The sequence below is a fragment of the Xenopus laevis genome, chromosome 5S, assembly GCF_017654675.1.
Source record: "Xenopus laevis strain J_2021 chromosome 5S, Xenopus_laevis_v10.1, whole genome shotgun sequence".
Lineage (NCBI taxonomy): Eukaryota > Metazoa > Chordata > Amphibia > Anura > Pipidae > Xenopus > Xenopus laevis.
This window is the reverse complement of record NC_054380.1, coordinates 35467334-35483407: the sequence shown is the minus strand read 5'-3', so window position 1 is coordinate 35483407 and position 16074 is coordinate 35467334. Positions and strand designations below refer to the sequence as shown.

The 16074-nt window shown below is 39.4% G+C and overlaps 1 protein-coding gene across 1 annotated transcript; it reads right to left on the bottom strand.

The window, feature by feature from the left end:
• Positions 1-298: 298 nt before the first annotated feature.
• On the bottom strand, positions 299-11002 carry sod2.S (superoxide dismutase 2 S homeolog). The gene is made up of 5 exons (NM_001092307.1): positions 10931-11002; positions 7008-7210; positions 3078-3194; positions 916-1095; positions 299-724 (listed from the first exon to the last, which is right to left on the bottom strand). Exons 1-5 carry the CDS (start codon positions 10957-10959, stop codon positions 579-581), a joined length of 675 nt encoding a protein of 224 aa, NP_001085776.1. The 5' UTR covers positions 10960-11002; the 3' UTR covers positions 299-578.
• Positions 11003-16074: the final 5072 nt, after the last annotated feature.

The window sequence follows — 16074 nt, the reverse complement described above, 5'->3', positions numbered from 1 at the left end:
AGTAGCCTAACAGCATTAGAAGTAAGAAAGGCAGGCACTACTTGACTTTAATGGCAGTTGTAAGGGGCACCTCGTCCTAAAAATGTCCCTTTTCATAGCCAATAAAATGTTTGTTTTTCTCATTAGTGTTGGTCATCTTTTAACTTATTCAGGTTTCAACAACCATTGATTTTTTTTTTGTATTTCTAACTTCCCTCTCTCACACAGTGCTGTTTGGAGTTCATAATCCGGCTGTGGCTCTTAGCAGTTATGCTTTTGTTGTCAAAGCAATATACAAATATTTTTTTTAAAAAGTCAGTAAGGAAGAAACTAACATTGCTGCTGCCTTTATTATTGAATTGCAAAATGTAACTTACAGAACAAACCATCAATACAACTCCAGCTATAAAAAGTGCTGATTATACAGGCTTCTACTGTATGTGCTCTGAGAGTTGACATGGCCTATAAATCTAATAAGTGCATTCATTTTGAGGACATGTTATATGAGAGAAGCAGCAATTTGCTTTGAGAAACAGACAGAAAAAGTTTAACTATAGATGTGTTAAATAGGCTGTAATGAACAGAACAGACCCAGCACTTTATTTTTTGGAAGCCTGATATCTTTCGGCGACATTCTCCCAGTTGATAACATCCCAGATCGCTTTCAAATAGTCTGGTCTGACATTTTTATATTGCAAGTAATAAGCATGCTCCCACACATCAATTCCAAGTAGAGGGATAAGACCTGAGGAAAAGAGTAACAGGCAGAGCAATGTAATTGTGTTTACAAAACTTTTTCAAATATCAAAATTTGTAGTTTTACCCTTACACTACTAGATGGCTAAATATTTCCAATAGTCTACATTGTCAATGAGGTGTAGGAATTAACAGTAGCAAAAATAGATTAAAAAAGAACAAAAAAAAAAGGAGGGTTACCTGTTGTTCCTTGTAGAGGGTCTTGATTGGCACAGGCAGCCAGTTGAAGTTTATTAGAATCCTTATTATAACCCAGCCATCCCCACCCTGATCCCTGGACTCCAACTGACACCGCAGTTAACTTTTCCTTAAACTTCTGAAAGGAGCCAAAGTCTCGCTTTATGGTATCTAGAAGTTCTCCTGATTGATTGAAGGCAAGAAAAGTAATGAGTTGCAGAATCTACACTACACAGAAAAAAAATTCATATGCTTCTACTTCGGAGGATAAATCTCTACATGAATGAAATGCGGATGACAAATAAAATATACTTTTAATACAAAAGAGAAAAAAAAACCTGACCAATTCCCCGATTAGTACAGGTATTGGTTCCGTTACCTTGAAACCCGTTATCCAGAAAGCTCTGAATTACCCATAGACTCATTATTAACAAATAATTAACATTTTTAAAATAATTTTCCTTTTTCGCTGTAATAGGATATTATGAATGCTTACCAATCCTATTGGGTTTATTTAACGATCGTTTAGTACGCTCAAAGTATAATGATCCAATTTACAGTGTCCATTCCCTACGATTGCAGCTTTTTTCTAGCTCATATAAAAAGTGGATTTAATTAATAAATATTAATTTTATATTATGATTTTGATGACACATTGCTACTTGGACAATTAGTCTCTTTTGTATTAAATTATGGTCATTTATCCACAGAGATATTATAGGTGTGATGTATATATAGACCATCACCTTTGATTTTTGGCTAACAATAGAATATGATAATACAACATGCTGCACCCTCAGATTCTCCATCTCCCCCTCTGCTGCAGCATTGAAAAGTGACACTGCTTTGCATTTGACTCCTATTGCAGAAGTCGACTCTAGGGGTAGATAAGCACAATTTTATTGACCAATCATAACAGGGCAACTTCATGTTTGATAACAACGCCCTAGCTGATAGGCGCAAATTCCCCCAAATTTTTACAGACTGTTGGTAAATAATATTTAAATACACCATCTGCCAATATCACCTTAATATAAAAGCTTTCTTTCAGTATAGGTCGTGTGTATGAATAAAAATAGTAGATACTAAAATATCGCTTTTGTGGATTTATAAACCTGGCTGTAAAAAAATGACTCATTATAAATGACAACATTTGCATACAGCCACTGATTGCTATTTAAGCAATAATTCTTAATTAAATAATTAAAGCAATAATAAGCAAGCTAAAATGTTGACTGGATGTGTACTTCTTCCGATGTTCAAAACCTTAATTTCATTGGACAGCCAGGCCTTTCTCTGCTAAGACATGGCTTCAAAAAACTGTATTTATATACATTTGACAGTTCAGGTATGGGATCCATTATCAGGAAACCAGTTACCCAGAAAGCTCTGAATTAAGGGAAAGGCCATTTCCCATAAACTCCATTTTCACTCAAATAATCAAAAATTTTAAAAAATGATTCCCTTTTCCTCTGTAAGAATAAAAAAGTATGTTGTATTGGATCCAAACTGAGATATAATTAATCCTTATTGAAGACAAAACCAGCCTATTAGGATTATTTAAAATTTAAATGATTTTCTAGTAGAAAATGAAGATCCAAATTACAGAAAGTATCCCCAGGATTTTGGATAACAGGTCCCATACCCATAGCAATTGTAGAAAAGAATTCAGGGAATTGCTCCATATAAACATTCCTCTTACATTTACTCACATTAGGGGGCACATTTACCTATGGTCGAATATCGAGTGTTAATTAACCCTCGACATTCGACTGCCGAATTGAAATCCTTCGAACGATTCGAAGGATTTTAATCCATCGATCGAAGAATTATCCTTCGATCAGAAAAACCTTGTAAAGCCTATGGGGACCTTCCCCATAGGCTAACATTGGCCTCGGTAGGTTTTAGGTGGCGAACTAGGGGGTTGAAGTTTTTTTTAAAGAGACAGTACTTCGATTATCGAATATTCTAACGATTTTTAGTTCGAATTGTTCGAATAGTTAGTAGCCAATTCGATGGTCGAAGTAGCCAAAAAAACCATTCTAAATTCAAAATATTTTTCCTCTATTCCTTCACTCGAGCTTAGTGAATGGGCCCCTAGATCTTTTGGCCCTCACCCCCCAGGATTATAGCAGTATGAAAAACACACACTGACATGTACTTACCTTGTGGTTCCCCTCCACCATTAGGAGAAAGGTTTGTCCAGAAGATTGTGTGATTGATATGGCCACCACCATTAAATTTAAGTGCAGCTTGAAGAGAGACTTGAGTTGTAACATCCCCTGTTAAATATAATAAACATGTTTTTTTTTTTTTTAATTGGTCCCTCATGTAGGTCCGGTCATCACACCACATAGCCTTTGAATATGTTGGGTTTATCTGTACTGCCCAACATATTGGCACCCGGTGAATTTGTCATGTCAAAGCATCGCATTTCCTATAGCTCAAAGCACAAAGGGGCATACGCGTATTTTTAAATGTGTGTACACAAGCTACACACAATTAGGACGTTTTTGCACCTTTTTTTACAAAGACCCTCAGAGAATAACACAACACATGCTGATCGAAGCACCTGTACAGCTATGCAAAAAGGTGAAGAACAACTATTTGTGCATAGAAACTAGATTCATTTGCAAAATTGTGAAACATGCAATTGTACATTAGTGTTCCCATTAAATTAAATACACCCTTTAAAAGGCTTGTCTTGGCTTGATCAGTGTGGTGAACTTGCTTAATCAGCCTGTGCCATTTCACTTAGATATAAAGAAATATAATAAATGTTAGCGCCTGGTCTAGTAACCAATAACAACCAAACTCTGTGACTTATCATATGGCTATGTGACATCAGTGAGTATTTCATGGTGTCATTCATTTCCTTCATTTGTCACATTACCGGCTGGAAGTTGAGTAATCTTAAGGGACAGGGGACTCAATAGGACTAATTTACAAACACAAGTGCAGTTGCCATATAGCAACCACTCAGCATTTTTCCATTTGTTGCTAAGACAACTGCACTGCATTTTGAACACTGCTCATTTAGGTCTCTAAATCTATTACCAAAATACCCAAATAGATGTATGAGAAAACGCACAGACTACAGAGCACTTGGCAGTCACATACAGCACTGGCATAACTACAGAGGAGAAGAGAATGTCATCACTACTGGGCCCTTCTATCTGGTATTCTATCTAGAATAAAAAATCTTGTGATGATCTGGGACATGACCAGCAAGTGTAATGGGCACATTTATTAAAGGTTGAATTTTGAATGAATATGATTTTTTTTTAACTCTAATAAATTTGAATATACTCAGAACTCGAATGGGAGGTTATTTAAGAAAAAAAATCTAATATTCGATTGAATACTCTCGACCCAAAATTTTGAATCGAACTTGAAATCGAGTTTTCCCTTGAATGTCAGGAAGGCAATTAATATATTCAAATGGTTCAACGGAACTCTGCCATTGACTTGTAAATGAACTCGGCAGGTTTTAGGTATATTCTAATTTGAACTGTTTCCATGGTCGAGATGTGCACTCACACTGAAATTTACATTTGAATTGGGGGATTAAAATTTGAATGTGTGAATTGTAGACCGTAATCTCCGCTGGGTAGGAACAGATAAAATGGAGAACACATAACTTGTTTGAGCTACATAATGGACAATCATAATATAATAATACAATAACATTTTAAAGTAGATGGAGAAATAAATATGCTTTCCCTGAGCAACCACCAGATTTCACTCCACCGCCAAGATAACATTTTGGGCTACTACTTGAATGGCTTGGCCTTTGAGCAAACAAAGCTAAACCAGTTGTGCTAAAATAAAATGGGTGTGCATAATTTCTTTGTGCCAGATATTTCTGATCATAAAGGAAACATGTCCCCTCTGAAAGAAACACATGCTAATATATTTCGAACAGAAGCAGAACCGTGTATTCATGGTGGGCTGCATTGTGTTGATCACGAAAGCTTCCAAACAGCTTTAGGGTAAGGCCACACTAGGCGATAGCGCCGCGATTTGACTCGCAGCGACTTTTCGCCGCGACTTTTAATCCGCAATCGCTGGGGAAACTTTTGCGCTGGCGTCTATGGGGAATCGCGACAAATCGCCAGCGTAAAAACACACACGGCGATCTTTTTTCTATTGTCGCTCGAAATCGCCTAGCGAGGCGATTTCGAGCGACAATAGAAAAAAGATCGCCGCGTGTGTTTTTACGCTCGCGATTCCCCATAGACGCCAGCGCCAAAGTTTCCACAGCGATTGCGGATTAAAAGTCGCGGCGAAAAGTCGCCGCGAGTCAAATCGCGGCGCTATCGCCTAGTGTGCCCTTAGCCTTAGAAAATACAAGCAGCTGATGGTTATTTGGTGCCTTCCGTAAAAAGTATTTTTTCTCCTACCCCAGTAAGAGCAACATTTACCAGGTTGAAACAGAAATTCTATATACACTAGAATGGACAGAAACTTTGATATTCCTGGTTCAGCACAAAGGTGGCTATTAACTTACTGAAAATAACTGGGTTTCTCCAGACTGAGTCTACAGCTTATTGGCTGAGAGCCAAAACTATAGCCCACTAACAGATAGTTGGCAGGATCAGCCAGAAATATAGGTGTCAGGTTTGAAATCCCATCCTTTTTGTGCATCTTCTTTGTTTAAATAAAGTGTTTTATCTCCCAAGTATGACCAAGGTGTTGAATACATTTAAAAAATAGGTGGACATGGACATGTTGAAATATGTAGGGTAGCCCAGATGACCCAAGCCCTGCTATGTCAGGGTCAAACAACAGTCTCCTACCCCAGTAAGAGCTACATTTTCCTGGTTGAAACAGAAATTCTATATACACTAGAATATGAACTTCTCTTAACAGTACAGACTGAATTCAGATTCTTACCTTGTCTCATGAGTGTTTATGTGGACAGCCCTGGCCAAAGCCACCGATTGCAATTGTTTAACAGGAGAAAGGCTATGGGGCAAATTCCCTAACCGGCGAAAATTCGCCAGCGACGGCTTCGCAGCCATCGCAACACTTCGCCAGGTGTAAATTCGCTGGGACAATGCTAATTCACTAAGTTGCGCCCAGGGCGCAGAATGCTGGCGAATTTTCGCTAGCATTACTTCGGAAACTAAAGTGAAGATGCGCTAGTGTTGCCTAATTTGCATACGGCGGGAAATGATAAAGTTGCATGCACGTATATGTTGCAGCAAATACATTACATTAAACAAGTCCAGGGAACCTTAATAAATAAAATAGAGTTGTTATAATGCCCTATACATGAGCCCAGTGTATAGTTTACGTTCCATATGTTAGAAAATGTATGGGGGAACCCTGTTATCTAAAAAAAAAAAAAAGTCCTATCCACTCCATTGCACTTCGCCTGGTCTGAGCTGGAGAAGACAAGTCTGGCGAAAGAGGTAACGTTCAATAAAATCCGCATCTTAGTGAATTTGCGGAGTTACGCCCATTCGCCAGAGCGAAAATTCGCCTGGCGATAGAGTGCAAATGAACACTGGCGTCTCTCTCTTTCGCTATCGATGTTATGCCTGCGCCTGTTCGTAAATCGTCTATGTGTCTGAATGACGTCACGCTGGTGAATTTTCACCAGTGTTGGTCACTTCGCCCTTTAGCAAATCTGCCCCTATATGTGAATCATAAAAACTGCAAAGGCTCGCATATAGGGGCCTATTTATTGTGCTGTGTAAAATGAAATTCACAGAAAAAAACTGTGTAAAATAAATGGAAAATATATAACTAGGTGTGTTTAATTTTACACCATGTGAACAGATTTGCTGCCATTATTTTACACTGCTTCAGACCTTTGTAAGTATGTTCTGGTGGAAGTTGCTTGAAGAAAAAGTGCATTTAAAATGACGCCATTTTTATGCATTTTATTTAAACACAGCATTGCTTGGTGATGCGTGATGAATCATTCTGCAATTTTTTTACACCACATAATAAATCTGCCACTAAGTGTGAAGTAGAATCAAAAAAAATACAATGGGGCAGATTTATTATGTTATTTTTGGCAAAATTCTTTTGGTACAGCATAATAAATGGACCCCAATGTGTTCGTTACCAAATTGAATACTCACCTTTAGCCAGGGCCTCTGCATATTTTTCCTCAGTAATATTTAGGTTGTTTACATAGGTAGCATGGTGTTTACTGTGGTGTAGCTGCATAATTTCAGCACTGATGTGGGGCTGCAGAGCACCATAATCATAAGGCAAGTCAGGCAGAGTATGCTTCTCCTTGCAGAAAGAGTAGGCCAAGGCTGGAACGCATCTCATCCTTCCCCTGAAAAAAAAGGAGAACACAGGATTATTTGGAGGGCTTCATGAAAGAAAATCGCAGTCTAGAGAAGAGATATGTGGTGAGCAGATCCCACCGGCTGAATAGTAATGTGAGCTAATGTACAGCAACTTTGATATTCCTGGTTCTGCACAAAGATGGCCATTAACTTACTGAAATTAAATGGTAACTAGGCTACTCCAGACTGAGTCTACAGCTTATTGGCTGCTGTATAGAGCCAAAACTACAGCCCACTAACAGGTATTTGGCAAAAAACTATTTGCATACCTCCCAACATTTTGGAAGTAAAAAAAGGGACAATTTTTTTTTAATTGGACCACACCCCTTTCTGTGGCCACACCCCCTAATTACCATGTTAGTTTTACAAAATTTGGCAGGTTATGAAAGTTTGAAAATATTTCTCCTTATCTAAACTGTGTTTTTGTGTCTCAAAATTGTTACAAAGTATCTTATTTGCACCTGTTACCTGTTCTGGGCTTTCTGCTAAAAGCCATTTGAGTGAGAAACTTGTTTCTTTTTCTGGCTGTTCAGTGCAGAGAAAAGAGGGACTTTCCAGTACAAATGGGACTGCGGGTTGAGCTGTCAAAAGAGGGACTGTCCCTCCGAAAAAGGGACAATTGGGAGGTATGTATTTGGCAGGTTTGAAATCCCATCAGACAAGGACTGTATAGGACCATGTATAAAGCCCCTTTCTGGCAGGTCTACACTAGAAATACTGTGATTTGAACATTGGTTTGGATGCCCAAACCAGCCAAAGATCTGCTCATCTGGCACTTTAAGGGGGTTATTTATCAAAATCCAATTTTTCTGATTTTTTATTTTAAAAAAAGTCAGACCAAACTAGAATCCACAATTTGACCTTATTTATTTAAAAAAAAGCTCTATTTAATCGAATCAAGGGAATACTCTGTAAAATAGAAAGAAATATCGGGAATGTAGGGTTTTTTTCAGTTTTTCGCCAAAATTGCTTGAATTTTTCTGGCTTTTTCCTGAAAAGCCCAAATTTTTTCTGATTTTTGCACAAAAACCATGAAATAGTCGGATTTTTGTGCTAATTATAATGAAGACCACAGAAACTTCCAAATAGGATAGGGACCTTTCCTGATAACCTCAGCAGGTCTGAGATGGTGGATTTTCAGATTTGCACCAGGTTTTAATAAATCCCGAAAAATTTGAGTTTTGACCCAAAAAGCCAGACTGGATGTATAACTTGTCAGTCAGAACCCAACTTCCTGCTTTTCAGCTCTCTTGGTTTACACTGACTGGTAACCCTGGCTACCAGGCAGTAACCAATCAGAGACTTGAGGGGGGGGGCCACATGGGTCATTTCTGTTGCTTTTGAATCTGAGCTGAATGCTGAGGATCAATTACAAACTCACTGAACAGAAATGTACCATGTGGCCCCCCATCAAGTCGCTGACTAACTCAGAGTTATAGAGCTGAAAAGCAGGAAGTTGGATTCTGGCTGTTTTATTAGACATCTGTTCACTCCAGCCTTTATAGATTACATTTTTGGCTAACTAACTATATTAGAAACATTTTTTATTTTGCACAGCCTATCTATTTACACAGTTTTTATTTTCACACTGAACTATTCCTTTAAGAGTACACCCACATTAATGTGTTATGATATTATACTTATAATATACTTTTGCAGCCTAAAACAGCTTATATACTAGAAACCAATACAAGTAAAATAAACACTATATATTGCAATGGATAAGGCTGTAAAGCTCCGAAGATTTGCATTTGGTTTTCATCTTTTATAGTTTTTGAGTTATTTAGTTTTTTATTCTGCAGTTCCTAGTTTGCAATCTCCAGGCGCTAGGTTCAAAATTACCCTAGCAATGCACTGATACGAACAAGAGACTGGAATATGAATAGGAGAGGGCCAGAATAGTAAAATTAGTAATAAAAAGGAGGTAACAACTATACATATGTAGTACTTACAGAGTATTTGTTTTTAGATGGGGTAAGTGACTCAATTTAAAAACTGGAAACAGTTTAGTAAAATCGACTTAAAGAGGTTGTTCAACTTTAAATTAACTTTTAGAAATGATATAGACATTGATATTCTGAGACAATGTGCAACTGATCTTTTTTTATGTTTTTTCTGTTACTTAGCGTTTTGTTCAGCAGCTATCAAGTTTGTTAAAGGGGCTGTTCACCTTTAAATTAACTCTGAGTATGATGTAAAGAGTGATATTCTGAGACAATTTGCTATTGGTTTTCATTTTTTATGATTTGTGGTTTTTCAGCTTTTTATTCAGGAATTCTTCAGTTTGCCATTTCTGCAGTCTGCCGTCCAAATTACCCTAGCAACCTTGCACTGATTCAAATAAAAGACAGGAATATGAATAAGAGAGGCCTGAATAGAAAGATGAGTATTAAAAAGTAGCAAAAACAATAAATTTGTAGCCTTTCAGAGCATTTCGTTTTTAGATGGGGTCAGTGCCCCCATTTGAAAGCTGTAAGGAGTCAGAAAAAGAAGGCAAACAAGTCAAACTATAAGAAAGAAAAAAAATAAAGGACAATTGAAAATCTGCTTAGCATTAGTCATTCTACAACATACTAAACGTTACATTAAGGGTAAGGCCACACGAGAAGACTCGGGGAGGTTGTCGCCTGGCGACTAATCGCCTTGTCTTCTGAGCGACAATCTCCCAAACTGCCTCAGCGTGTTTTCCCATAGGCTATAATGAAAAGTCACCTGCTCTAATGCACACGCGGCAATGCGTTTTCCATAGTCACCCGAAGCATCGCCGCGTGTGCATTAGCGCAGTCGACTTTTTCATTTTAGCCTATGGGAAAACACGCTGAGGCAGTTCGGGGAGATTGTCACTCAGAAGACGAGGCGATTAGTCGACATGCGACAAAATCTCCTCGTGTGGCCTTACCCTAAAGGTGAACTACCCCTTTCATTCAGCAGAACTCTGGTTGATAGAATTTTTTTCTCTAGCAACCAGGCAGTAGTTTTAACAAGAGACAGAAATAGGATTAGAAAAGGGCCTAAATATAATGACGAGTAATAAAAAGTAACAAAAAACTAAAATTAGAAAATAATTAAAAAATAACACAAAACAATTGCAAAGCTGCTAAGAACTCACTAATGGACAATATATATTACAATATATTAATATATATATATTAATCATCAAAAAAGGGTATTAATAAAGTCATTATCAGTTAATTATCATACACTTTACCATCAAATAAATTGTGGCCAATTCATATCTATTAAACTGTAATAAATGGTTTTTATGTCACTAAAAACCAACATCAGGTTTCAAGCACTAGACAATTTTGTGTTGTTATTTAACACAACGTCACTCGCCTTGTGGCGTAACACTGACTTAGAATCAAACACTGGGACAGAGTGATAAGTTATCTGCCGGGTGATGGAGTCCAACGCATTGCCATAAATACAAAAATGAAACAGCCCTCTGAGAAAAAGATGTGTTTCTACAATTGCAGCAACATCATTACATTGATATTGTCTCTATACGGCATATAAGCAGCACAAATAGTTTATTATATATTAAGCTACTGCACATTCACTTGGCTTTTCACTGTCAGCTACAAACAAGGTGCTGCACGTGACAAAGCAGCACAGTTGGTCTGAATACCACGTGACCTCCAGCTCCTCGCTGTCCCAGAAAGTCCTTGAGATTGCTGAATCATATTTATTGGGAATGCTTCGCTCACCTGCCACAAACACTGAGCCTGCACAGCATGTCTGCACTGGAGCGCGAGTCCTACACAAGGCAAAGGAGAGAGTTGTCTGCAGTGTGTCAGCTCTGTCAGTAGAACTCTCTGCCCTTGCACCTTCTGCTCCTCCCACTGCTGCTGCTGATCTACTTCCGGCCCACCATTATTTCCCTCCCACCTCTGCTCATATCAATCCTCGGTGTTTAGTCCTAAGGAAGGTGGTGAATGTACAATGAAGCCCCATTTTATGTTTTTCAGCAGAACAATATCCGGCAAAATGTAAAATAACGGAAATGTGTTTAAGACATTAATGTAAAGTATTAAAAGGAAATGAATACAGGAGTCATTTTTATTTGAAACTCCTGGCCTGCCCTCCCTCCCCTTTTTCTCCAGCACAGCTCACTGCTTCTCATTCCTGTCTCCTTCTGTCTTCTGTTCCTTTCACTCACATGGGAGTCATTTCTGACTGCACAGTCACCTCTCTTTCTCCAACACAGCTCATGTATCTTTCATACACATATAGAAAATCAGATGGCACACACAGAAGCATTCGTGCTAAATGGTTGAAGTTTAATTGAGATCCCCACAACGTTTCCTCCTATCAAGTGCTCTGAAGCTGTGCCTCCAGAACGTTGTGGGGATCTCAATAAAACTTCAACCATCAAACAGCTCCTCGTTCCAGTCTAAACGGTTCTAGACATGAAAAGTGGCACCAAAGTGGCATTAGTTTCTTATTCAGTAGCTAATGGGTTAACTTACTTTGGACTGCTACATGTGTGCAGAGAGGGATGCCCCAGATAAAATCCATCTCCTTCCAGCCCGGCCTGAAAAGGTTCTGGGCAGGAAAAGTGGGCATCTTTGCAATTCTGCCTTTTTGAATAAAGGTGGCCATAGACGTGTAGATTTACCTGCAATATCGGACGAACGATCGGACGTCCCCATCTCCAGACCTGCCACTAACTTTCAGTTTAAATAAAGTAGTAAAAAAACAGATCAGCCGATGTTCTGCCCCTGACAGCAATCGTACGAAAGTTTATGACCAACAAAGCTGGTGACAGTCTCCCACTGAAAATCATCAGATCAGCAATACATGCTGAGCTATTATTGGCAGCCAACAAAAATCTTCTAACCTGTCCGACTGAACGACTGATCAGCATTGCTTGACAAATGTCTGGACGCTCCATGCACGGTCCAAAAATCGTACGAATCCTCTGATCTTTGCGTCTATGGCCAGTTTTAGTCAAAGGGGTTCTGAAGGGGTTAAATGACTTTGGGTCACCAATTTCAAAGTATATATGCGCAGAGAGGGATGCCCCGCATAAAATCCATGTCATTCCAGCCTGGCCCAAAAGGGTTCTGGGCAAGAAAAGTGTCATCAAAGTGGGCATCTTTGAAATTCTGCCTTTTTGAATGTCAAAGGGTTCTGAAGAGGTTAAATTACTTTGGGTCACTGATTTCAAAGTATATATGAGTAGAATGGTATGCCCTGAATAAAATCCATCAGTAACAGCAGTAAATTCACCGGTCCACACACACACACTATATATCTGCAGTCGGGGACGTGGCCCCTCTTTTTATGGTGGTGAGAGACCCTAGCATTGTATTATAGTATATAACTATATATAGTATATGTATATATATTTATTACTCCCAGCTCTGTGCTGCTGCTCTTACTGTGCTGATAATAAATCCTTACACAGATAACAGCTCTGCACTACAGTCAGCACACAGATCTTCAGTTCTATACTTTGGCGCCAAGCAGCGCCAGGCTGGTCAGGCATCCTAGGCAACATGGCAGTCGCAGCACCCAGTAGGTGCGCACCTACTGGAGCCAGGTATCAGTAAGAGCCATCAATCACAGACCAGTAATGGAATGAGACATACACCAGTATGATCAGCTGTAGTGCAGACTGCTTAAAGGGGAAGTAAAGTCTAAAAATTAATAATACTAGAAATGCTGTATTTTATATACTAAACATGAACTTACTGCACCACAAGCCTAATCAAACAAATGATTTATGCTTTCAAAGCTGACCACAGGGGGTCACCATCTTGTAACTTTGTTAAACATCATTGTAAGACCAAGACTGTGCACATGCTCAGTGTGGTCTGGGCTGCTTAGGGATTGTCATAAATGATCAAAACAGCACAAGTCAAATAATATCTGCCAGAAGACGATACAGCAAGACTGATTAATAATCAGAATATACAGACTGCACTGGGTCCTGTGTTGTCATGTTATCTTATGTGGATTTTATAGTTTTTGTATAATTTAATACAAACTTTCTCTAACTCTGCAGAACCAGTGGCTGCAGCAAAATAATCCTCCAAATAGAATCCCAGTTTATCTGTTTAAATCTGGCTCCATGATCTTTGTCCCTGCAGCTGGAGTTGGAAACATTAAAGGGGATTTCAATACAGTCGGCGACTGCTCTACAGGGAAACAAACAAAGCTGTTTGAGTTCTGCATGGCTGGGAAGTAAGACGAGGGCTCCCCCTGCTGTTTATAAGTATGATTGTTTCCCTGCAGAGCAGTTTGGGAACGTCTGACAATTCCTATCCACAGCAGTAAATGAAGGGAGGATTTCACTGTATACAGTCAGGTTTCTTATAAAAGTATAAAGTACATTGGAGATAGGTTTCTTTTTCATTAAAGAAAGTAAAAATGGGATTTTATTTTTTTTGCCTTTAAATGCCCTTTAACTCCATCCCTGCCCGATCACATGAAGAAATGATGCATACAGGTATGCGCTAATGGGGGGAGGGGTATTTGCAGCTGGGGGGGGCCAGGACCCTGATGTGGCAGCCCTGGTGGGCACAGACAACCCCAGTCCAATGCTGCAAACCAGAAGCTTAGCCCTTTGCTACTGTCCCATCTGGCAGCACCAGCTCAGCTATCATGTGGGGAAGAAGTTGTATCCCTTTAGGGCACCTGTTGGCCAAATATATCATACCCAACCAAATAGAGCCCACCCTCTGGGGGGGGGTAACAGTAGCTTTTTGTTTTCTTTTTATATAAATGCCCCCTGCCAGCGTTAGGCCACCCACATCAAACAGCCATGTTGGGGCACACAAATGTGAATGCCGCAACTTGCTTGTTATGCACAAGAGCGTAACATCAGAAGTGTGTTTTGTGCATGCGCTCTAACTGACATGATTGTCTAGCACTGGCGGGGGGCAATTTTTTAATAAAAACCTAATGTTACCTCCAACAAGAGTGTGGGCTCTATTAGCCCGCACCTTTGGTTAGGGATAATAAATTAAGCCAACAAGTGAAGTCCCCTTTAAGAAGTCCCCAAAAGGGCATTGGTGAAGATCAGAGGAGAATGGAAAAATTAGGGTGCGTTGTAAAAAAGATGTGGGCAGAGGCCATTTAAAACACGTGACAAAAGCCGACCTTTTTTTTGTTTCTCATCCTCGCAGCCCTGGCAGAGTAAAGAGAAGAAAAAATAAACATACCATTTTGATACAGAGACATATTTACCAATACTGATTGGCAGTAGTGTTGGTGGGGTTTTTTTCCGCCTTTCTCTGAATCAACTGAAACATGCGGTCACTTTAATTTAGGACCCTGCTATGGACTGGCTAATTAAGATATCATTTGTTAATAAAGTGACCTCCACATTTTTCCTCTTGAAAAGCGTGTCTGTCTTCTGATTTTCTGGTTAATATTTCAATTCATTGTTTTGTTATTATTTTAATAGGAATCACTTGTAAACTACTGCACATGTTCAATAAATGTGTATATGATTGGTGTATCAGAACACACAGAAATACAGGTATGGGACCTGTCATTCAGAATGCTCAGGACCTGGGGTTTTCTAGGTAACGGATCCCATACCTGTACATAAGTCTCTCCCAAAATAGTGGTCTTGATTGATTAACCAAAGTATCGAAGCAATTACCAGTCCCAGTCATTGGACAAGATTAATTGTATTATAAAAGACAAATTCCAAACCTTCCAGATGCACACATGGTGTGGAACAGTGCCACTTTTCCTTTGTCATCCTGCTATCCCAGATCATAGTTGAACGTCCCACTTCTTGGTTAATCAAAAAAAGCTGAAGGCTTTGTCTTTTTTTGCTGCTGTGTGGATATAGATCCTGATTCTCGGTATCGCAATTGTTTTGGAGAGCCAAAAAGAGCCGCAGATTTTAATCACCAGCTAGTTTACTAGCGCATGCGTTACACTGGACTCTATCACTTAAGGCAGGGCCTTTTGCAAAGTGGAAGAAATGAAGGTGCTGTGTAGTGAAACTACAACTCCCACAGGCTACTGTGCTTTAACCAATAAAGAAATGGGTTCCAGGAGGTTCTTGCAGATCAAACAGAACAAAATATCTTTATTTGTCAGAGACAAATGATCCAAATGATCTTTGAAGCAGCAACATGTGCCCAAAGTAGGGTTGCCACATTTTCTGGAAAAAAAATACTGGCCTTCCTATATATTTATCTTTTTTTCCCTATTAATAACATTGAGATCGACCATCATTTTTACCAGTCAGGCTGGTAAAATACCGGCCAGGTGGCAACCATAGCCCAAAGCCTGCAGCACTGAGCAGCAGCAGAACAGCAGGAGAACAGCTTGCTGGCATCCAATCTACTAACTTCTTTGAAAATTCTAATCACTCGAGATTTCAGTTTGGAGAGCTCGCTGGAAGGAGCCAAGATGACCCGAAGCAGTTTCGTACTGGCCCACTGGGATACCAGGGAAAGTCCCGGTGGGCCCAGGTGTCCATGGGCCTCATGCTTCTAAACATTTGGCCTATTTCATGGCCATTCTTTATTTCTAATTAGATGGAATTATAAATTATAGTGTGTAAAGAAAACAGATTAGGGGAATACAGGTTGAGTGAGGAAAGATAGAAAAATAGTACTGAGAGTGGGCCCCTTGTCTAAGATTTTTTGGTGGGCCCTGGTGTACCAGTCCGACACTGACCCGAAGCACCGGAAAAAGCCAAACAAGTGCGCCTAAAAGACCAGAAAGACAACATCGGAAAGAGCCGAAAAGACCAGAAGAGAAGATTGCCAGGAGAAGCAGGAAAGATCCGACGATGATCAGGACACCGCGGGACATCTCTGCTGCAATCCGGGACAGGCATCAAAAATCGTCACAGTCCCGCGTAACAGTTGGAAGGTAT

Excerpts from the sequence above, each read along its gene's own strand:
- sod2.S (NM_001092307.1), bottom strand. The coding sequence starts at position 10,959 with ATGCTGTGCAGGCTCAGTGTTTGTGGCAG. Across the intron at positions 7,211-10,930 it reads AGGCTCAGTGTTTGTGGCAG|GGGAAGGATGAGATGCGTTC; the intron begins GTGAGCGAAGCA and ends CTTTTTTTTCAG. Across the intron at positions 3,195-7,007 it reads TGCAGAGGCCCTGGCTAAAG|GGGATGTTACAACTCAAGTC; the intron begins GTGAGTATTCAA and ends TATATTTAACAG.